The sequence below is a fragment of the Myotis daubentonii genome, chromosome 1 (assembly GCF_963259705.1).
Source record: "Myotis daubentonii chromosome 1, mMyoDau2.1, whole genome shotgun sequence".
NCBI lineage: Eukaryota > Metazoa > Chordata > Mammalia > Chiroptera > Vespertilionidae > Myotis > Myotis daubentonii.
Window position 1 is genome coordinate 161992086 of NC_081840.1, and position 24274 is coordinate 162016359.

At 39.5% G+C, this 24274-nt stretch overlaps 1 protein-coding gene across 2 annotated transcripts in view; it reads left to right on the forward strand.

Moving 5' to 3' along the window:
• The window catches only part of SLC9B2 (solute carrier family 9 member B2), a 44731-nt gene continuing 20457 nt past the window's right edge, over positions 1–24274 (forward strand). For both annotated transcript variants that reach the window (XM_059664164.1, XM_059664171.1), the window contains exons 1-7: positions 1–505; positions 9582–9721; positions 10885–11065; positions 16527–16697; positions 19104–19246; positions 20107–20234; positions 21638–21813. In XM_059664164.1, coding sequence (XP_059520147.1) covers positions 9632–9721; positions 10885–11065; positions 16527–16697; positions 19104–19246; positions 20107–20234; positions 21638–21813 — 889 coding nt within the window. In that variant the 5' untranslated portion in view covers positions 1–505; positions 9582–9631. The remainder of the gene's footprint in view (positions 506–9581; positions 9722–10884; positions 11066–16526; positions 16698–19103; positions 19247–20106; positions 20235–21637; positions 21814–24274) is intronic.

Consider the following 24274-nt stretch of genomic DNA (forward strand, 5'->3'; position numbering starts at 1 on the left):
AAATAAACTGCTGATGGAAAGGTTAAACCTAAAACAAGAACAAGAAGGGCACGTGCTAAAGAAGCGACACAAGGGGGAAGAACAAGATTTTGACCCACTTACTGGGTCACCAGAAGAATGAACCTTGATCTTCCCTTGCACAGAAGACTCCTAAAGTACAACTGAACGGTGGCGTTTAAGTCCGGAATATAGAGGCTTAGGGACCGATGAACCAGCCACGGCTGCACGACCTGCACTCCGGGCTCCTGCAGGGCCCGCGCTGCGCCCCGGCCCAGGGCCTGGCCTTGCCCCGCATCACGCCGAGCCCGGGGCTTCGCTCCCCCGCGACCTGCCCTGGGAGCTTCCCGGGGGGAGGGACGCGCTGGCCCGGCGCCAGGGTCCCTCGGCGGGGCCGCCCTGCGCGTGCAGAGAAGGCGGGGCCGCAGCCACGGGGCTCCCTGGCAGACCTCTTCGGCTCCTTTCCCAGTCGCGGGGCAGAGCCCGGTGCCAGCGCTGGAAACGCGAGGTGAGTGTCCCCGCAGAACACGGAGGGTCCGGAGAATCGGCGTCTGCGGCGGGAACCTAGTCGGCATTGCGGGGCCAGAGACCTGCAGCTGCGCCCAGCGTTTCCGGCTGTGCTCCCTGCTGTGTTGTTGTGGCGCCGCCGGGTTGCTCTTGTTTGTTGCTGCCGTGGGCGAGGTTAGCACCCCGAGGTGCTAAGAACCAGAATCCCGACGGGAGACGAGAACCACCTGCTCAGATCGGCCCGCCGAGTGTGCCTGTGGCTTCTTTTACTGATCAGGCATCCGCTTGTCATCTCACCCTAGGTGAGATTTGTGGTCCTAAAAGGTTAATAGCAGGAAAGTGCCATTTCCTTAAGCCTCCCATCGAGAAATGGACAGCACCGGGACCTTTCTTAGCCGGGTCAACCCCTGTTTTCACTGAAAGGCTAACACCCCTTTTCCCATTCCTCTGTAAGGGGACCTCGCCTGACATTGCAGCTATTAGTACTCATGAAATCTGGCTGTTTCTCTCCAAGTCCAGAGTGAAACATCTCAATTCAGCAGACACCTGTGTGTGTTCTCTGGGCCAAGCAGGCCTGGGGATAGGAGATACAAATAGAAATCAAATACAGCTCCTGCCTTTCAGTAGTTCCAAATCCAAAGGGTCCTAGTGTATCTAACAAGTCGTTAGGGAGTGTGATTCATGCTATACTAATGATCTGAGCAAAGTAACTTATTCACACAATGTATTTTCCAGCCTCTTAAGATCTTTAGAATTATACCCTTTAAGGTTTATGCCCTTTGTTGTTGCTGTTTTATTCTTTAGGGTTTGCATAGGAGGCCTTATAGAATAAGTGGGAAAAGGTCCGTAATGTAGGTCAGAGTCCGGGAGCCTACACTAGAAGTTGCTGTGCTGGTGATGGAAGTTGGGCGCTCAAATCCATTCCTCCCGCTTCCGATGTGCCTTCCTGTCCAGGAGAAACTGGAGAGCTGAGAACACTCCCCGCACTGCCTTCCAGCTAGAGTTCTGGATGCAAAATTAAGGACAGGCAAATAGATGACCTGCCTGAGATTTCGAAGGCAGGGGTGAGGCAGAGGCCCTCTCCCTGCTATTTGGGCTGTTTTCTGTTGGCAAGGAAGGTCCTGCAGACGTCAGGGTCCAGCCTCCAGAACTGCGGGTGTTGGCAAGGACTTACAGCCCGTGCGGGCCAGACTCAGCACTGTTGTGTTGACTCACCTGCTCTGTAGCCATCAAGAGGCAGTCGAGGAAGGTGGTGAACAGCACAGTCGGTGCTCCCTCTCCAGGCAGCTTCCAGATCCCAGCTTCTTGGGGTCACGGCTACAAGTGGTGTTCTTGAACTCCACAGTCCCTGTTGGCTTTCCTAATTGTGGAAAAATAGTACACTGTTCAGTTGTTCAGTTACTAATATTCTAGAAGTCATTCCTGGAGGCCCAGCCTAGATCCTGTACTTCTAGCCCTTTTGACAGTTCACTTGATTCCCTGTATGAAATTTCTTTCTGCTTAAAATACCTGGAGTGGTTTCGGTTTTCTGTTCTCCCTGCCTCTGATTAATGCGTTTGCTATAGAGCCTCTAGGGGTCACCTACACCTAAGCGCTTCAGTTTCCTTAGATGAGATATGAAGCCCTGAGGTTAGATCTAGAGGCTGGCAGTGATTTCAATGTCTTCAGTGGGCCTGTGCCTTCTCCAATGGCCTCAGACCCCAGGTTTGAGATTGGCCCTGAAGGCATTTGAGTGTGTTACCTATCGACTGGACTATCTCTGAAGTCTCTTGCTCTACAAGTATAATGTAAAACATTTCTCTGTTTAAAGCATTTATAGAGATTGTTGAACATCTGGTTCATGACCAGTTATTTACCAGTGATAATCAGTAGGCCACTGACTCTTTGGTCAGCACACCCACCCCAGTGATAAAACAGAGTTTTCCTCTGTGGGAAAGGTCTTACATCTGTTTAAGAGAAAGGCTAGGAGCATCGTGTAGGGGGAAATGGGGCTACCAATGTATGCACTTGTGTGACGAGAGGGTGTCTCAGTATTGTGTAGTCATGGGTAGTATCTGTTAAGGAAAGCACACTTGTGATAAGTTCTAGAGGTTTCTAACAGCCTTATAAAGTAATTAAGTATACCTTGTCCATATACTAAAAGCTCTTTGCCTTTTTCAAAACCCATTTTTTAAAATTTATTTTTCTGTGGTTTATATGAAGGACTGGAAGGCCTGAATCTACCAGCGTCCCTTATCTGTGCTCTTCAGTACAGTCTATGCATTCTCAGGGAAAATCTTATAAAAGAAAGACAAAGCATTGGGAGCACTGCATGGGGACTCTAACATGTGCCTCATACTGCTTTAAGATTTTGTGACATAGGCATGATCACCATTTCACAGGAGAAGAAACATATCCAGACTGGTTCACTTGCCCAAAATGGCCCAAGTAGGAGGCAGTTCACAGGATTTACACTCAGGCTTTTCATCTCCATATTCCTCTGACCACTCCACATTTTGAACATGATGCTCTAATTAATACAGCCATACATAGAGTTCCCTATATGAACTTTCCTTCCCACCTCTCATCCTTTAATCATGTAGTTCCTCAGCCTGTAATGGTCCTGATTTTATTTATAAGACTAAGTCATCATTCAAGGCTTTATTCAAGTATCACTTGACCCCAGCCAAGCAAGGCAATACTCCCTCTTCCCTGCTTAACTCTATGCCTACACTTCTCACATTATGATTATACTAGAGGCCTGATGCACGAAATTCGTGCAAGGGGCTCAGCCCTGGCAGCCCCAGCTGCCTCTCAGCCCTGCCCACTGGTTGTTCCAGAAGGTTGTTCTGTAGTCCGGTCTAATTAGCATATTAGCTCTTTATTATATAAGATTACCTAAAGGTAACGCCAACTGCTGTAACAGGTGAAATCCAGAATCTCAGTAACAATGCAATGGAAGCTTCTCTCTTTCTCAGGTAAAGCCTATTTTTCACTCATGTAATGGTATTTAGCTGTGGCCTTCGATTCAGTGATGCAGGAACCCAACTCTTTGTATATTAGGGCTCTGCCATCCCCTAAGACTTCGGTTTCCATGCAATGGTCAGGAAAAGAGAGAGTAGGTATGTGGAGGATTGCATGATATGTTTCTTACAGGTGAGGAATGGAAGTGGCAGGCATTATTTTTTTTTATTGTTTTATTGCTTAAAGTATTACAAAAGGTATTACATATGTGTCCTTTTTTTTTCCTCCACCCTTGACAATCCCCTGGCCTCCCCTACCCCCCGGTGTCTTATGTCCATTGGTTATGCTTATATGCATGCATACAAGTCCTTCAGTTGATCTCTTACTCCCCTCCCTCCTGCCCCCCAACCCTCCCTGGCCTTCAGCAGGCATTATTTATTCCCACATCCCATCGGCTAGACCTCAGTCACATGCACACTGACCTGCAGGGAGGATGGGAAATGTCAACTATCTAAATGCCCAGGCAGCAGGGACAAACTAGTTTGGTGAAGACATATTAGTTTCTATCACTCTCTTAAAGAAGAGAGACAGCATCTCAGTCGCCTTTGTAGCTTTTGGTGCCTTACACACCATAGACACCCAGGAAAAGTCTGATGAACTTCACAGATTGTAAAGGGGTGAGGTTGCTAAAATTGTGTGCCTAAGTGATGTGCCTAAAATTGAAAGTTACCACACTTCATTATGGTTGCTTAAAAAATGAGCTATTACTTGATGACTAGATTACAGCCTGTTCACTTTTGAATTCCAGCAAAAGGGATAGAACTTGGCAAGAGCTTAATAGATGTTTGTTAAATGAATGAGTAAATGAATGAATGAGTCCTCAGGAAATAAAAAGGACAGAGTTAGTTTACATGGACTTGGGAAATACTAATTGGGGTGACTTTTAAATTAGATCTTGAGTAACTAGTAGAATTTTGCCAAGTAGAGAAAGCAAAAAAAAAAAAAAGAAGTTATAGGCAGCAATGATAATGGTGTTCTGTTGTTGCCTTGCTTGTTACTTGAGTAGAAATTTAGAAAACAATCAAATGCTGGTAAGTTCAGCTATTTTTTTTTATTTTTATTTTTATTTTTTTTATTTTTATTATCATTTTGTTATCTTTTTTCGTCTTTTTTCTTTGTTTTCCTGTTTTTGTTTGTTGCTTTATTTTCTATTTCTTTTTTCATTATTTTTCCATCACTGTATTTTATTCTTTTTTCTTTCTTTTTTTTTTTTTTTGCTTAAAGTATTACAAAGAGTATTACATATGTCTCCTTTCTTTTCTTCCCCCGCCCTTGACAATCCCCTGGCCTCCCCTACCCCCCAGTGTCTTATGTCCATTGGTTATGCTTATATGCATGCATACAAGTCCTTTGGTTGATCTCTTACCCACCCCTCTCCTGCCCTCCCACCCTCCCCGGCCTTCCTGCTGTAGTTTGACAGTCTGTTCGAGGCAGCTCTGCCTCTGTATCTATTTTTGTTCATAAGTTTATAATGGTCTTTATTATCCAGAAATGAGTGAGATCATGTGGTATTTTTCCTTCATTGACTAGCTTATTTCAATTAGCATAATGCTCTCCAGTTCCATCCATTCAGCTATTTTTTTTTATTCAGTGTTCAAACATTACAAATTCACTTCAAGTTGTAAGAGTTGGGGAGAGAAATTATATAACCTTACAATCTATATAATCTCTGTTGACTGAAAGAATGATCCTAAAACCCTTGGCGCTAAAATGTTATTTTCTGAAAATTTTTGAGAATTATCAATACAAAGGCAGTGTTGTGATCATTCATCTTCTTTGTTGTGATCATTCATTTTTTTTTTTTTCTTCACCATGTCAAAAATCTAGGGAGCCTGCGTAAGCCAAAGGTTCCTTGCTCATTGTAACTCCTTATCATAGCTTCGCAGAGTTGGCTCTGCATCAGAGTCATCTGTTACATGGGTTAGGCTGCTTTTGGCGGCAAGTAACAGGATATTTGGCCAAAATTGCCTTAAAAATATATAAGTTTACTTTTCTCATACAACAAGATGTTTGAAAGTAAGTAGATACAGGGTTTGTTCAGTAGCCCAATGATAGCAGGATCTAGGTTGCTTTCTATGAGCTAATTTTGACTTTTTTTATGGGTAAATGATGGCTGTTAGAGTTCCAAGAAACACAGTCCCCATCTCTGTGTGCCCCCCCCACCTTCCCCCCCACACAAACACAAGGGCCTTTGAAGACAAAAAGAGAATTTTCTCCTTGCCTCTTTTTATTAGGAAGGAAAATCTTACCCAGTGGCCTCAATAGCCTTGTGCACAAATTTCACTGGCAAGAAATGAATCATGCTTAGCCCTAAACCAACAGCTGGCAAAAAGGAATGGTGTTCCAAAGATTGATACTGACCAATCATGACTTATCCCTGGGAGGGGGAAGGGACCCACTGGCATCCCGGAGCAGCGGCATTTGAAAGTACATCTTGTCAGCCACACTTGGGTCATATAGTCTCACTTTTTAATTTTTCTATCCCGGACACCCACATGTCAGATCAAGTCTTTTCCCCACCATGGTTTATTTATTTATTTTGTTCTGTGGTCATTTTGTTCTCTAGAAGGCTTGCCTTGTATATCACAAGAATTGTCAACAGTCTGGAGCTTAGCAAAAAAGCTCTTTTCCAGTGGTTCTAGTAAATACCTTACATGTCACCCCCTTTGGTGAGGCATGGGCCACATGCTCATGGCTGAAACAATCAATGTGATTGGGAGGGAGTTCCCCCATTGGCCAGGCCTGTCCTGTCTCTGGAACATTGGTGAAGCATGGAGTCTGGGGAGGTGAGGATGACAGTCTCTCATGAACCACATGGATGGGGAACAGAGGAGATGGGGATTCCACAAAAGAAAATGAGTGTCCTGTGACCCCAAAAAAGGGATGGGGCAGGTGGGAAATGCTTGTCAGGCCAAAGCTTCAAATATCCCTTATGGAAAAGATATTTATCCCCACATTTTGTAGCCTTAGATTGCTATCTTTTTGGTCTCTCGCTGTCAGCTGTTACTCATGCTGCTGTCAGTTTGCCTCTATCACAATCTCTTCCTACATTTAACTTATAATATCTTCCAAAGGTTTAGAGATTAGAGGGGCAAAGTCATTAGAATTGTTTTCAAAATAAGAGCTAATGGGCCCAGAGGTGAGGCCTCAAGTGTCTCTTTATGAGTAAGGAGTATACACTTTTTACTTTTTAATGGATTTCATGATATTTCTTATGACCCTTTAAAGGGCATTTTTTGCATATTTTCTGATATTTATTTATTTATTTGCAAAACTGCCTTCTTAATAGAGCATATAACATTGTAATTTCAAGAACCAAGGACTATGAACAGTAAATGCCATGGACATGGTTGCTTTAAGTAAAGGTTACAATTTTGTAATTTTTCTAAATTTAAGTGGTTTTCTGAAGTGAGGCAGGTGGTATGTGTTCTTTTGAAAATGGAACCATAACAAAATAAAAAGAGCTGACCAATTAGTTATAAGTTGCTTTCCTGGACTTATTAAAATACTGGTACTTTATTTTACCTTTCTCCCTGCAATACCTCTCTGATCTCAAATAAGTACTTTGGCTTCTATGGTGGAGAGTATAGGGCAGCCATGGGCAAACTACGGCCCACGGGCCTGATCCAGCCCGTTTGAAATGAATAAAACTAAAAAAAAAAAAGACCATACCCTTTTATGTAATGATGTTTACTTTGAATTTATATTAGTTCACACAAACACTCCATCCATGCTTTTGTTCCGGCCCTCCGGTCCAGTTTAAGAACCCATTGTGGGCCTTGAGTCAAAAAGTTTGCCCACCCCTGGTATAGGGAGACAGAAAAAAATAATTTTTAGAACACGAAACTGTGTTAACACCCACAGATAGCATATACTGTGCAACATTCCAAGTTTTGATTATGTTAAAAAGAACCACAATATTAATAAAATAAAAATTTTAAAGCTTCATTTTAGCCAGTAGTTTATATCTACTGTAAATAATCATTTGTACTTGTTGGCTATTTTAAAATATTCTTCATAAGTGGTGGAATTGGCTGATTTGGGGAATTTCATAAAGGAGGTTATTCTAGTGACACTGCTCCAGAGTGTCTATGTAATTCTTCTAATGAGAGAGGTGAAGAAATGACAGTGGTGAGTGTTATTATATCCATCTAATCAAGAAGTCATCGCCCTAACCGGTTTGGCTCAGTGGATAGAGCGTCAGCCTGCGGACTGAAGGGTCCCAGGTTCGATTCCAGTCAAGGGCATGTACCTTGGTTGCAGGCACATTTCCAGTAGGGGGTGTGCAGGAGGCAGCTGATCGATGTTTCTCTCTCATCGATGTTTCTAACTCTCTATCCCTCTCTCTTCCTCTCTGTAAAAAATCAATAAAATATATTTAAAAAAAAAAAAAAAAGAAGTCAGCCTTGGGCCAAAACCGGTTTGGCTCGGTGGATAGAGCGTTGGCCTGCGGACTGAAAGGTCCCGGGTTCGATTTCAGTCAAGGGCATGTACCTTGGTTGTGGGCACATCTCCAGTAGGAGGTGTGCAGGAGGCAGGTGGTCGATGTTTCTCTCTCATCGATGTTTCTAACTCTCTATCTCTCTCCCTTCCTCTTTGTAAAAAATCAATAAAAATATATATATTTTTTTTTAAAAAAAAGAAGTCAGCTTGAAAGAAAGAGGTAAAAAGCATGATAAAGAAAATCAATGGGATTGAGTAGTAAATTCTTCAAGACTGGTGATACCTTGTCATGCTTAATAGGAAAAGCAAAAAGATTCTTAGAGAATTATGATTATTCGAAAGAAGGCATATGAGTGGCTAATAACCAACACTATTGAACACTTACCATATGTATGGTTGGAACAACTCTAGCCTCCATTGTATAGAAGAGGAATTAGTTACCATTTGGTGGATGATGGAACTGAACTTCAGGCCCAGGTTTGTCCAACTCCAAAGCCAGCAGACCTCTAATAGTGGTATAAACAATTTCCTCAAGGCTTGGCAGCCCAAGACCGATGTAGCAACTCAAGGATGTCCCCAAGGAACCAGCTCTGCTCCTCCTGTTATACTTATGTACTATCTGTGGTATAGGACCTTTTAATCTCATGGTTGAAAGATGGGTGCTGGCCCTCCAGCTTGTGTACCTACAAGAAGAAAGGGAAATATTAGGGGGTAAAGAGTAAACATTATGATCCTTGAAAGCCTTGCCACATTGTTTGGGAATGAAATTCCCCCGAAAGACTCCCACTTATATCTCATTACAAAAAACTGTGACCCATGGTCACCTCTAGCTGCAAAGTGGCTAAGAATTAGAGTACTTGGCTCTCAGACTACACAGCATAGAAAGCCTAGGGAGAAGGGATTGAAGTGGGTGCTTATGGAGGTCTGCCTTACAGGTTTTTTAGTTATTTTGTGTAAGTTTATTTTTTCTGGGATACTGTGAACCTATGGAGAACAAAGAATATGTTTTCATATCTGAATTGCCTACACTAATGGGCAAGTGACTACCATAGCACTTATTACAATATCTAAGACATTGTGGCTACTCAAATCAATGTTGTTGGTGGTGGGGTTTTTTTTAACTTTAATTTAGAAATAACAACCATGCAAGAATTAGTGACACTAGTTTCTCTGAAAATGATGGAATCCATAGATTTCTCTCTGGTGAGCCATTTCCTCATATCAACGTTGGAAAATTACCTGGAGGTTTTCTGCTTCATCGAAGCAGAGAAGACAATTGAAGGTAGTATTACTTGGAATATTTGAAGTATAAATCACAAAAACAAGGTGGAAAGAAATCATAGAAAAGTATGATGGTCAACAAGGGCTTTTTCAAGAGAGGTAAAAAGATAAGAATTAGAATAAGATATTGTAATCAAAGAAAAGATTAACGATTGAAAACTAAGAATAGTCTAATTTAAAATATTTTAGATGTTCAGAGTTCTAAGGGAAAAAAATAAGTACAAGTCATTAGTTTAAATTGCTCAAATTGCTGTTTAATTTATTTGTTTAAATCTCAGATTGCCAAAATAGGGAAAATAAATAAATAAATCTCAGATTGCCATTCTCTATCTATCCTATTTCTCTTTCAGAACAGATCCTGTTTGTTGCCCCTCTGTCATCTTATTCTTAGTTATAAATCATGGGGGATGAGGATAAAACAGTTAAACATGAAGATTTGGAACCATCCACAGGGGTGAATCACACAGCCTCTGCGTATCAACAAACACAGGTAAATCTGCAATCACATGACGTTCATCCCAACTATTTCCTTAAGGAAAGGACTATATGTTTCCAAATCTATGATAGAATTGTTTCCTTTTCATTATATCACTCAGTTAACAATTCTCCCTGTTCTTTAATTTTTTATTATGTTTTTATTGATTTCAGGAGGAAGGGAGAGGGAGAGAAAGATAGAAACATCAATGATGAGAGAGAATCATTGATTGGCTGCCTCCTGCACGCCTCCTACTAGGGATCCAGCCCACAACCCTGGCATGTGTCCTGACTGGGAATCCAACTGTGACCTCCTGATTTGTAGGTTGAAGCTCAAACACTGAGCCACACCATCTGAGTAATTATTTCTGTTCTTAATCCCCAAACTCATATAGTCCAGGGTAGGTGTGACTACCAGTTTTCCCAGATAGTCATTAGCAGCTGGCCCAACATAGGGCTAGAAAAATAAGAACCTGTGAAATTCTTTATGTTCCCAGCCAAACCCTTACTATATCTAGTAGTTTTTTTATTGCTTAAATTCAAGCAGATGAATAAGTGAGAATTGATTTTCACCAAAGATAGTTATTTTCTTCTGGATTACTTTTAAATATTTACCAACTATTGCCTTAAATCATATCTTTTTATTTGTTTGTTTTTAATCCTCACCTGAGGATATGTTTTATTGACTTTTTAGAGAAAGAAGCGGGGAGAGAGAAAGAGAAAGAGAAACATCATGGGAGAGAGAAACATGATGGTTGCCTCCCATACGCACCTTGACCAAGGATGAACCCACAACCTAGGTATGTGCCCTGATCAGGAAGTGAACATGCAACCTTTTGGTATGTGAGACAACTCTCCAACCAACAGAGTCACTGAGCCAGGGCTTGAATCATATCTTAAATAGGCTCATTTTTAAACCCAGGATTATAAAACATAATGAAATTTTATGTGACTCAAACATTTATAATGAGACAAATAATGACTCAATGGCAAATATACCCAATATAGTTCTTGTTCCAACTATTAGCTGATTAATAATAAAGCCATCCATTTCCCAGTACTAGCCTTGATTCTAGCAATGGGAGTTTGATTTGTGATGTGATGGCTCAGTAACTTAAAAAAATGTATAACAAATATACAATTTTAAGAATTTTTTTCTAAAAATTTCTTTAAACGCAGGAGGAACCTGTTACAAACCAAATAAGATTAGATGAAAGTGAATCAACTGAAGGAAGTAGTGGTATGACCAGCAGTGAGAAAAGACTACAAGAAACATCAACTGAATCAAATCATTTGCAAAGACTAAGGCAAACATTTGCTTGCCCTCCACATGGCTTACTGGATAAAGTAATAACAAATGGTATGTAAATGGTAAGGATAAATTCAGAAACAGAGGGTAAAATACAAAGTTGTTATATAATGGGAGATTCTAAATAATATGGCTCAAAGGACAAAAAGAAGTTACTTCTCTCTCACAAAAAAACTACTAGGTGAAAAATTCACAATGGTAAGTTGCTCTGCTCCACACAGTCATTCAGGGGCCCAGGCTGAAGGGCTCCACCATGTTTCACACCAGGCTTCTAAGAGCGCTGTGGTCATCACCATTCCAGATACCCGGAGAGGCAAAGAGCAGGGATCAAGGACCTTTTCCTTTTCTGTATCTGAGTTATTTCACAGGATTATGTTAGGGCTCCAATAAGAAAAGTGATTGAGAAATTGCTTGTAAACAGAAAAGCACTACATAAGTGTTGGTTGTTATTACTGTGAGTTAATGCAACCAATGTTCGAGGGAACACAGTTCAGTTTATACTTCCAAATGAATCGTGTCATTTTATAAGTAAAGGTCTTGGTTTGCAATTCAACTTATTCCAATAAAGGTGTTATTACTTAAAATATTTGGGGGATTTTTCTTTGGGGAATTTATTTCAACATGGTTTTGAATATTGTTAGGGTTGAGATCTATCTGTCTTTTAGGCATGGATTTGGTTTTTGGAGGCAGCCACACATTATTCTGATACCAATTTGATGAATAAGTGGATGTTCAAACTGAGTAATGCTGGGTTTTGTTCAAGAAAGGAAGTGCATGCATGCGTTTGTGTTTATGTGTGTGTTATGTACATTGGAGGATGTGTAGTATAATAGGAAAAAGGGGGAGGAGTTTGAAAATTGCCTGTAAAGGCAAATTTAAAAACAATTTCACAAATTGTATTGAGGAATGACAGCATCATCAAAATAAATATATTGCCTCCCAAAGAAAATATGTTGGAAAATGTAACACATTTGATCTAGAAATTATGTTTATTGAAAAATCAGACTCACTTCTTTGTAGTTGTATTTCATTTGGGAGCTCTGAACGACATTTTTATCATTCTCAACTGGGGCAATGGATGCCAAGTATAATACATTAGGTATACTTTAGGGCCTAGACATGTTTTCAATGAAATTAGGTCTGTTTCTAAACTACCATGAGAAAAAGAAACCTCAAACTTCATTTAAAACACATAGAAAAAACCATGTTCCAAAATATAGCCATATAGTCAATATGGCTACAGATAATTTAATACCTTTTCTGTCCTTTGTATTTTTTTTTAACTTGCACCATTAAGTTATGGCACATTTCTAGTTAAAACATTTGCAGTAAAACAGATAAAGATAGGGTATAAATTAGTGATGTGATTTTGAGACTAATTTTTTAAAAATTCTATAGTCATTGTCCATCCAGGTGCCAGAGAAATGTGACTCAGTATATAAATATCTCTTTGCTTGTTTCCTGTTCTTCTATTTCTAAGGCTTACCAGACTGCTTTTTTCCTATACTACTTCCTGTGCCCATTCAGAATAAATAAGTATTCTTCTTAAGAAGTAAACGTTACATGTGAATATGCAAATTCCCAAAATCATAAATGAGAAGTAAATTATTAACTGAATTAAATGTGATTTATGGAAATCTTATAAATGTACATTTGGTATGTATTTAGAACTGCATTTTGAATATGGGGAATGAAAAGAAAATTCAAGGTTTAAAAAAGTGGTCTTAAAGTAGGAAAAAAATTTAAAATTATTAACACAGTGTTTATTTCCATCAATAAATAATTTATATTATCAATGTATATTTATTGGCCAGTGTATTGCCAATATATACTTATTAACACAGTAATTATTTGTTCTCATCAATAAGTGGATAACCAGATCTCATTATGAGATAATAAAGTTCCATTAAAGTGGAAAACTCATAATTCTACCTGGCTGAATTTAGTATAAAAAATGGGTTTATGCTGTGAGAAAGTAAAATTTAGTAGCTGGCAATTCTGCTTCCCCATTACACCTCTAATACTGCATAGAAATTTCAGCCCCCATAGCTGTTGAAAAATACCAAAGTCCCCTTAGTTATTTAACTGTAATAGCATCATAAGCCTAGAAAATCTGGAACAATTCCATGAGGGTTTAAAAAATGGAATGTTGGCCGAAACCGGTTTGGCTCAGTGGATAGAGCGTCTGCCTGCGGACTGAAAGGTCCCAGGTTCGATTCCGGTCAAGGGCATGTACCTGGGTTGCGGGCATATCCCCAGTGGGCGATGTGCAGGAGGCAGCTGATCGATGTTTCTCTCTCATCGATGTTTCTAACTCTCTATCTCTCTCCCTTCCTCTCTGTAAAAAATCAATAAAATATATTTTAAAAAAAATGGAATGTTGGATGTGATCTCTAGCAATATGGTAGATAAGACTCAATGAACAATTTTACTTTTACCAATGAAAATATCTGAAAAAAATTTTTTAAGTCTTTTTTAATGTATTTTTTATCTACCAAGGAAACAGGAAATCATCAGGACACCAAACTAAAGTATAAGAGAGAGAAATAAGCCCTCAATTTAGCTTTCACCCTGAAGGCTTCTGCAAAAACAGCAATGAACTTGAGATATATTTTAAGAACTAAGAGTATAGGAGGCTACACTAGAGCCTAGGTTGGGAGACGTGTAATAGGAGAAATCATTCTCCCTTACCCATACACAGCTGGAACCCAGTGTCATGGTGAATTTGAGGTAAATCTGCCCTAAAGATGGGGCCAGCAGCTAACCCTATCTGTGGGAGAGTATCCACTAAAAATGTGTAACTTCATGCTGATTTGTGTTCCAAAGTCAGTGAAGAAAATCAAGCTGAAAATATGTCTAAAAGTGGTCCTGAATTATTAGCTTCTGAGTGCATGACAGAAGCAAATTCAGAGCCTATCTGGCAAAGCTCACATTCAACCTGAGGCTCCAACAACTCTCAAAGATAAAGTTCCAAGGAAGTGGTTACTATTGCAAAACAAACTAAAAAATATCACAACGTGAATAAGGAAACAGATTTCAAAATTTTGCATTATATGAAAATTTAATATAAAATATTTTTGGTATCTATAAAGAATTTGAGATGATAATTATGAGTGCAAAGTAACTATTTTTAAAATGAACAAAGATATTCTATTAAGAAACAAATTGAATTTCTAGAAATGAAATATAGGGTATAATAATTGAAATAGAAAACTTAGTAGTTAGATTAGGCAACAAAGTAATAAAAAGGGAGTTGATAAACTAGCAAATAGGTCTGAAGAGAGTATCGAGAATGTAGTACACACAGACAAAAAAAGATAATATGAAAACGAGAGTTAGCAACATATGTGTAACTATCCAGTCATAGTTCCAGAAAAGGAGAATAGGAAGAATGGCGAAGAAATACTTGAAGAAATGAAGACAGAATTTTCCAAAATTGATGAACACCAAAAACTAAGCAAAGCAAAAGGAATCCACCCTAAACATAACATAATTAAAAACAGCCAAAGAAAAATTACCTAAAAGAACTGAAATTAAACTTAAAATGAAATTAACAACAGCAAAAGCCAGAAAACAGTAATAATATTTTCAAGGACCTGAGAAAGTCTCAACCTAGGATTGTATACCCAGAACAACTATCTATTAAAAATGAAAATGAAGGTAATTCTAGACAAATAGAACAGAATGGACTACCAACAGATCCTAATGAGAAACATAGCATACTTCACTGCCAAGTGTTCCTGTACCACTCAGCTCATTTGAAATGGTAAATAGGGAACCATGTCAGTGTAATATGAAATTTGCATTTTTGTACATAATTTTTCCTGGCACATTAATACTTTGCCTCATCAAGCAATAGAAGTGAATTGAAAACAAACAAAAAGAAATCTGGTATATGCTTTCTTATAATTAAAGATTATAGACCTTGCCCTAGCAGATTTGGCTCAGTGGATAGAGCGTCAGCCTGCGGACTGAAGGGTCCCAGACTTAAATCCAGTCAATGGCACATGTCCAGGTTGTGGGCTTGATCCCCAGTAAGGGGCGGGGAGGAGGCAGCCAATCAATGATTCTTTTTCATCATTGATGTTTCTCTCTCTCTCTCTCCCTCTCCTTTCTTCTCTGAAATCAACAAAAATATTTTAAAAGTTTTTTAAAAAAAAGATTAAAGCCTTGCTAATATAAGGACCTTTTAAAAAGCTGAGCTCTCTGTGGAAGTGCCTTCTTTTCAGGCAGTTGGTTGCTGGTGTAGGAATTTCATAAGACCATTAACTTTCTACATTACGCTGCCTAATGAAACCATTTGATAGTGACGAAGCTGACAGTACAGATGAAGAAGCTGCCAACACTTTTCACTCAGTTAATAAAACCAAACATTACAACATTTGATTGATGGAAAAGACTGCAGATTTAGATGGAACTCCTCTCTATTTAAGGCAAAGCCCTCAAGATTCTCCATCTTGAAATAGGAAGTGTGGTTCCAGGGTTATAGTCGGCAAAGAAGAGACTGAAGGAGGGAGAGACACGTGTCAGTGGAGATTTAACTGTGTTGGCACTTTTTTTCAGGATGGTTATTATTTTTGTTAGTGCTTTGGTCATAAGTTTTGAGTTTAGAGTGGTCTGGCCAACTCTGTTTTCCCATGAGCCTTTCTATTTTCAGTGTATAGTTTTGTAGAACACAAGATTTTCAAACAGGGAAAAGTATTTCACATTCTAAGAAATGCCTCTACTAAAGGGAATACTTCAGGCAACTGTTGTATCAGGTGAAAGGTGTGAGATGCCATAGTGAATGATGTTTAAAAAAAAAATAGGTAAGGCCCGGCCAGTGTGGCTCAATGGTTGAGCGCTGACCTATAAACCAGAAGATCACGGTCCGATTCTCAGTCAGGACACATGCCTGGGTTGTGGGCTCGATCTCCAGTGGGGGCCATGCAAGAAGCAGCCAATCAGTGATTCTCTCTCATCTTTGATGTTTCCATCTCTATCTCCCTCTCCCTTCCTCTCTGATATCAATAAAAATATATTTTAAAAAATAGGTAAGTATGTGGGTAATTCTAAACAGTGACTGTAGAAAAGAAATAATAATGTCTACTTCAATGCAGAACTAAAATACTGGCATGTGATTGTTCAAGTAGTCTCATGTTCCTGTGAAGAGGGTAGAGATAGTGATTCTCTTTTTAATATTAACTACTGAGATACTTCTGGTAAAATTATAAAGAAAAATAAGAAAATGGCAAAAAAAAAATTCAAGATAGCAGTTCCTTCTGGCAGGGCGAGAGGAACTGGGGATGGAGCTAGAAGGGGGGCACTTAGGTGGATTCAAGGCCAGGCGTAACAGTCTGTTTCCTCAGATGTGGGTTATTACCTGATTGTTCATAGTAATTATGTTCTCAAACTTACACATGGTTATAAGTATTTGTGTACGTATTCAATGTGGTTTTTTTTAATTTCGGTTATATTTAAACCTGCATATAACAACTTACTGATAAAAACTCGTTTTCCTGGTTTCTTTCAGTTACCATGGTTGTTCTCCTGTGGGCTGTAGTTTGGTCAATCACTGGCAGTGAATGTCTTCCTGGAGGAAACCTGTTTGGTATTATAATCCTTTTCTATTGTGCCGTCATCGGAGGCAAACTTTTTGGGTTCATCAAGTTACCTACGTTGCCTCCACTGCCTCCTCTTCTTGGTAAGTGCTAAACACTTCCTGTCTTCTTCAGTGTAAATCCTGTTTAAGAATAGTAGTTTGGAAATAAAGGAATAAACTATTTCTGTATTTTCTGTCCTAGAGCTAAACACTGAAAATTAAATTTTGAGGAATTTTATGAGCCCGTAGTGAAAAATGGTCATTTCAAAAAATTAAATTATAAATACTTACTGCCCATTTCTTTCAACTACACATTCGGTGACATCATGTTCACAGCTTAACATGGGCCAGGATGGAAGTATTTATAAGGCAGAAAGCAGCATATGCTACACATCAAGACTTGATATCTTGTAAGTCACTCACATTTTTGACAAACAAGTGAGGTTCCAACACATATTTTCTCATTCATTTATATAAACAAACAAAAATATCAACCAATATTTCTGGTGATGCTAGCTAGTACTCACTCATCGGTGATGTGAGCAACTTCTTTGCTAATTTATTTCAATAAGGATTTGCTTCTAAATAACTTGGGAGTATTTGAAGTAAAATTGGCCTTTTGTTGATAATTCTTGTATATTAAAAAAAACTTTCTATAATAACAAATTAAGGGGAAAAAAGAATACACCTTATCAAAGAAGGTGTTCTTTCCTCTACAACCAAGGCAGAGTTTCCTGTATGCTTAGAGGCAAGAAGGGGACATCTGCCATATCGCAAGCAGGTGGCCCCATCAACCCAGATCTCTGGCAAAGGAAACGCGGTCCCAGGGAAATTGTTTTCACATTCACTTGGAGAATACAAAGTCCTCCTTCCATAAGATGTTTTTGAATTTTTATAAGATTATTATTCCTTTTGATTTCAGGTAGTTATATGCCTTAATCACTATAATGATTGCCCTAGCTGGTATTGATTGCCCTAGCTGGTTTGGCTCATTGGCCTGCAGACTGAGGGTCCCGGGTTCAATTCTGGTCAAGGGCACATGCCTGGGTTGTGGACTCAATTCCCAGTGTGGGGCATGCAGGAGGCAGCCAATCAATGATTCTCTCTCATCATTGATGTTTCTATCTCTTTCTCCCTCTCCCTTCCTCTCTGAAATCATTAAAAACTCAGCTCTCCTAACCCTGCCTTTCTCCCCTTCCCCTTCTTTGGATCTCTGGGACTCATATCTCCTGTCTCAGTTCATAGTGATGCTCCCTTAACATTGAGATGTCAGTATATCTTGCTCCCCTACTGGCTGAAAGCAGTACTGAGTCCTTGCTCATTATCTCAAATACCTACTACAGCAAGCATGTCAAACTCAAAGGCTAACACGGGCCAAATAAACAAGGTTTAAGTTTATGTGGGCTGCAAAAAAACAAAAGCTTCAATTTTCACAGAAACATAGGTTTATTTCAATAGAGACAAAGGGTTGAAATAAATGAATAATTGTTAACAAAATAATAGAACATTTTAATAAAAATTAATTTTTTTCTTGAACGTTAACTTACCAGACACTGAATAGCTGCACAAATTAATAAGCGTAACACAAATAAACCTATTTTTCTTGTTCTCTGAAAGCAAAATATTTCCTGTTGTGCACACCAAACAAGTCAGTCCAAGACTAATGATGTGGCAATCAGCTGCTGAAATATTCGCTGCTAGTATTAGTGGAGTGAAATGGTGCGCCTGCATGTAAGGTGCATAAGGGAAATGAATGCAACACGATTATAGTAATCAGTCATTAGTGAACATTGTAGTTCATTATTAATAATCATGTATAACAGGACATTGTGAAATTTAAGTTACGAAATTTTTATTAAAACGTTTCTTACATACTGTTATATTGGCTGGGCCGCATGCAGCCCGCGGGCCATGAGTTTGACATGCTTGTACTATAGTGTCTCAGATACTGAAGGCAGTGGTATGTGTTTAATGACTGAAAGAAAGGAGGCACCAGCTGACATGATAGAGCAATATCCAATTCACCACAACCCACTTTTAAGCCTTTGTAAAGCAGGTTATGGGGTTTTTTTTTAATTAAATTATCTGGTTTGAAGGCAAAATAGAGCCCATATACCTGCTTATATTTATTTCAGGTAATCTGACTTAGCAAATAATTTTAGGAGCTATTTGCTAGTTGCACATAAAGAGATAACTGAATTAGGCATTTTATTAAAACATTTAATATTTGATCACACTTTCTAATACTGCCTCCTATTTCTCTCTTTCAATTTCAGTTATTCTAATAATTATTCTAATCTGTCCTTTCAATTTGCATATTAAAGCTTTTTCTTTGCTCCTGTATTATATTAATATTAAATTAAAGTTTAATGTAATTTTATCTGAGGGCTAAGCATAAAGGAAGTGGTCCCTGAGATTACAGAGTAGTCTCTCTCACATCCACGGTGCCAAAAAGTGTTTTCTGTATTTGCAAACTATCTAAAGGGTTGTTTGACTTCTCCATTCCAGGCATGCTGCTTGCTGGGTTTCTCATAAAAAATATCCCTGTCATCAATGATAATGTACAGATCAAGCACAAGTGGTCCTCTGCTTTGAGAAGCATAGCCCTGTCTATCATATTGGTTCGTGCTGGCCTTGGGCTTGATTCAAAGGTACTGAAGTTGTAAATGTCTAACTGTTGACTAGGAATTTTATTCTTCCAATGTCACAAGTATTTAGAATCCCTGACCTTTAGGAAATGGATGTGGACTCTCTGCATGGCATTCTCAAAAAGACAACACAATTTATTTCATGCAGGACTGTCCCCAGAAGATGTCCCCATACTCTTTCTTGGAGAAGGTGGAGTTACTGCCTGTTTGGGGACAGCACCAAGAATAAAGCCCCTCCCTTTCTCTGACAGAGATATAGGCCATAGTTATAAGTAATGAGCAGAGAGAAACTTATTTTTGATGCATAAAACCCTATACAAATGAGGTGTTCAGGACTAACTATACTGGCTTAGGAAACTGCCTGGGATATAGAATGAGTCTCAAGTATGCTTTTCTAAAATGCTTTTATTCATGTATGTCTTTGAATATAAAATGAATATTCTTGGGGATGAGTCTTTAACCTGGGTTCATGCTGGGGCCACAGGTTATACATAAAGCCAACACTGAGAAGGTTAAACGGGTGTGGAGATTATGAGCTGCCTTCCTGGATTCAAACCTAACTCCACCACTCACCAATTTCATGATGTTGGGCAAATCACTTGAACTTGTGCCTTTTCAGATGAACACATCTAAAACACCGTGGTAATAATATTACGTGTATCATAGGGTTACTATGAGGACTAAATAAGCTATCTCTAAAACACTTAGAACATTCCACTGAAATGTTTGTGGAATAAAACGCATCACCTGGAAACTTCATGATGATCCAGACATGGTCTCAATACTGAAGAAAAAGCAATTCATGTCATTTTCCCTGTGTGTCTTTAGCAGATTGCTTTAGAATGTCTGTTTTTATATTTCAGGCCCTGCAGAAGTTGAAGGGTGTTTGTATGCGATTATCCGTCGGTCCTTGTCTTGTGGAGGCATGCACGTCCGCTCTTCTTGCCCACTTCCTAATGGGTTTACCATGGCAATGGGCATTTATACTGGGGTAATGATTTTTCCTTGTCGTATGAAAATATGCATGGATATTTAGAACTTTCTCTAATTCAATACAAGAGAATGCTTAATAGCATTTTCTTAAGGACATCAGAAAATACAAAATGGATATTTCAGCACGATATTTAAGTATTAATATTCCAACATGTAAATATTATAACTTAAAAATAGAGTACACATCTTTGCTGGTGCTAACTTTTACAGTGGTTATAATAATTTATATGATTGAGGAAGTAATAGACTTTTTACCTACATCTGACTCCATGCTGCTGAGAGAGCTATTGGATCTCACTCCAGAGTCGGCACAAAGGATCACTGAGACATCAGCAGTGATCACCCGGTACCGTTTTCCTCTAGGCCAGTGGTTCTCAACCTTCTGGCCCTTTAAATACAGTTCCTCGTGTTGTGACCCAACCATAAAATTATTTTCGTTGCTACTTCATAACTGTAATGCTGCTACTGTTATGAATCATAATGTAAATATCTGATATGCAGGATGGTCTTAGACGACCCCTGTGAAAGGGTCGTTTGACCACCAAAGGGGTCGCGACCCACAGGTTGAGAACCACTGCTCTAGACTATTGTGATTAGGGGATTCTGCTGCCTCTTCCTTGCACTGTCAGTTACTATTTCCAACGGCTGAGGGCCAGGAAAGGTAAATAAATATAAATTGCTTAGTAAAATTGTAGGGTAATAAGTAGGTGAGAAGTTAGTTATTGCTTCTCATGAGTAAGACTCTGCAGCTATATTCTCCCTGGGCTCAGGTCCCAGCTCTGTAACTTTCCAGTGTGTGATCTCTGGCAAGTTACCTAATCTCTCTGTGCCTCAATGTCTTCATTTGCAAAATGAACAGAATGATTGTAGCTACTTCATAGGGTTGTTGTGAGGATTAAATTATTTAATATATGCAAACTGCTTAAAATGGGGTTTGGCACAGGTAAGCACTGTAACATGCTCCTTCTGTTACGACTGCTGCTGTTCTTAGTGTCACTGTCGCTGTCAGGGTGGCCTTCCCCTTCCTAGTCTGTTGTCTGATTTTACATGCCAAGGCCCGGTAGAAGGCCCGAGATCACTGGGTTCCAATCCACAGATCCATGGCCATCTTTTTAAAATGGCAGTTTCCCGGAGCCTAACCTCATTAGGTCTTCTAGACCGCCCATAAATGCAGATATATATTAGGCAACCAAAGTGCTTACAGTGCAGGTGGTGCATGGCCACAGTTTGTCAAGTGTTCTGTAGAACTTGTATGTGTGTATGCGTTTCTGGTTTGATGCATCACTGCCATTCAAAAGACTCTCTAACATGTGTGCTCTAAAAGAGCAGAGGTTATTGTAATTTCATAACAATGATGATGAGTGAGGCACTACCATAAATGTTTAAGCACTGCCTGCTTAGTTTTGTTGTAGGTGCTGTCTCTCCAGCTGTCGTGGTGCCTTCAATGCTCCTTTTGCAGGAAGGAGGTTATGGTGTTGAAAAAGGTGTCCCAACCTTACTCATGGCAGCTGGCAGCTTCGATGACATTCTGGCCATCACTGGCTTCAACACGTGCTTAGGCATGGCCTTTTCCACAGGTAAATTGATCAGCTCCCAATATGCTGTTCTCTGAGCTCGAGAGACAGATTGTGATGACATAAGCATGGCATATTTGCTTGATGATTGATTAAGGCAAATTGAAATAGAGGAAGCAACTGCAAGAGTCAGGTCCTTACCTAAGCGGGGACCAGTAGCTTTCTAGCTTTACTCCCTTAACCCAGACTGCTCAAGTAGCATGGGAGGTGCACAAAGGAGGATGCACAGTAGCAAAGTTTAAAGGAGAACAGCTTCTGTATGGAGACTTCACACAAGGGATGAGTAGGTTTTTCTTTTCTTTTTTCTTTTTTTTTTTTATAAACATGGTTGCTTTTGGAGATTTTTTTTAAAAATATATTTTATTGATTTTTTACAGAGAGGAAGGGAGAGAGATAGTTAGAAACATCGATGAGAGAGAAACATCGACCAGCTGCCTCCTGCACATCTCCTACTGGGGATGTGCCCGCAACCCAGGTACATGCCCTTGACTGGAATCGAACCTGGGACCTTTCAGTCCGCAAGCTGATGCTCTATCCACTGAGCCAAACCGGTTTCGGCGAGTAGGTTTTTCAATGAGCCCAAAGGACAGAGAACATTCCAAGTGGAAGGAACAATTTCTGTTTTCTCATCTTTAACATTTTATGAGTAATAACAACAATGATTTTAATAAATAGCCTATTAATACTTGATAATTGTTGATATGGATGTATTTTGGTTTAAGTAGTAATAAAAGAGGAGCACACCTTAGGAAGTTATGTATTCTCTCTCCAGCCCCCAGTAGTTATCTTAACCACTTATGGTTATATATGATTTACACTGATTACCTAGAGCCTCACCTCTTCCCATTGCCCCAGTTGCCTTACACCCAGTCCCTGTCATTTCTCACTAGTAAATTAATCTCATCAGAATATGGTTTTCATGATGTTACTTTCTTGTTCAAGGACCAATGAAGATTCCCTATTACCTATTAAATCAAATCTAATGGTTCTCAGCCTCAGCTGCACACATGTCAGTGTAAGAAACATCCAAACCTGCAGAGAATTTTTATGCATTTATTTGGGCCAAACTAACTACAAGTGCCTGGAAGCGAAATTTCAACATATTGAGGCAATGCTCCAAAGAATAGCGGTTTTACAGCTTATTTTATACATTAGAATCAAAGGAGGAGCTGTAAGTGGGGGAGGGGGTGCTACATAAAATTCATTGGTGGTTGATTAGGGAGGCAGGAGAAAGCAAAACAGTGAAATCTCCGAGATTGGAGAAAGAATAAGACATACTTCTTTTTCATTGGTGGACATAGGAGAGTTAACTATTCACATTTACAGCGCACAGAGATGGTATGTGGGGAACAAGGTAACAGTGAGGGGCCTGTGATCTGGTGGGAGGTGTGCTCTGAGGGATCTGGGAAATGAGATTACTCTGACGTTGCAAAGGTATGTTATCTTAGATGGAGAAAGATAATAGGCTCATCAGGGTAAAAACTGACATTTGCCAAGGAAGCTACAGGGAGTGGATGTGACTAAACACCATGACCCACTTTTAGTTAGGAATTTTTATTATTCAAACCATCCTATGTGGTTACTTCTGGTCTCTGAGTTTGTAAGATCCGCCATGCAGGCCTCTCCTGAGTTTGTCAGGTTTAGTATGAGGTTACTTTTTGTCCACACTAGAATTACATAGGGAGTGGGGGAATTTAAAAAATATTCATATATGGGCCGTACCTTAGACCAGTTAAATCAAAACCTTTGGGAATAGAAAACACAACTTTAGAGTGTTAAAAAAATACATCAACCAAATAAACTTAAACATCTAATTGGCCTTATTAAGTGATTCATGAATCAGGTATATCCCATCTAGCAACTAGAAGACACTCTATGGGGTTGTACAAAATGGAAGACTGTCATAGAAAGAAAGATTTAACAAAAGAAAAGAAAGGATTATTTTTAGAACAAACTGTCTTTTGGGGTGTGGGGTGGGAGACAAGAATTTTTATCATGCAGATTGCCTATAAATAAGATTGTATTTCTGAGAGATGTTGAAACTACAGTTAAATCAGGTGTTAAATCTAGGTTTGATATCATGGGCTTTAGCACGAGTGACACCATTGTGGGCCTACAGTTTTCTCGTTAACAATAGTAACAGAGTTTGCATTAGAATCATTGGGGAGGAAGAAGAACAGGGACAGAGAGGGCAGTGGGGAGGGTCTCCTTGGGTGTTCATAATCTGGGGGTCGGAGGCTGTGGATAGCTTAAAAACCTTCCTTGTTGACAATGCTGCATACCCTCTGCCTGTTCCCAGACGGGGCCCTTAGACCTTTTGGATGGGAACTACCCGGAGCCTCTTTAAAATGTGGACCCCAAGCCCTGACAGACCCACTGAATCAGAATTTTCAGAGGTGCGACCCAGGAAGTCTTTTTTTTAAACAACTTTACTATATGAGACTGACAGTCATTGGCACTTTCT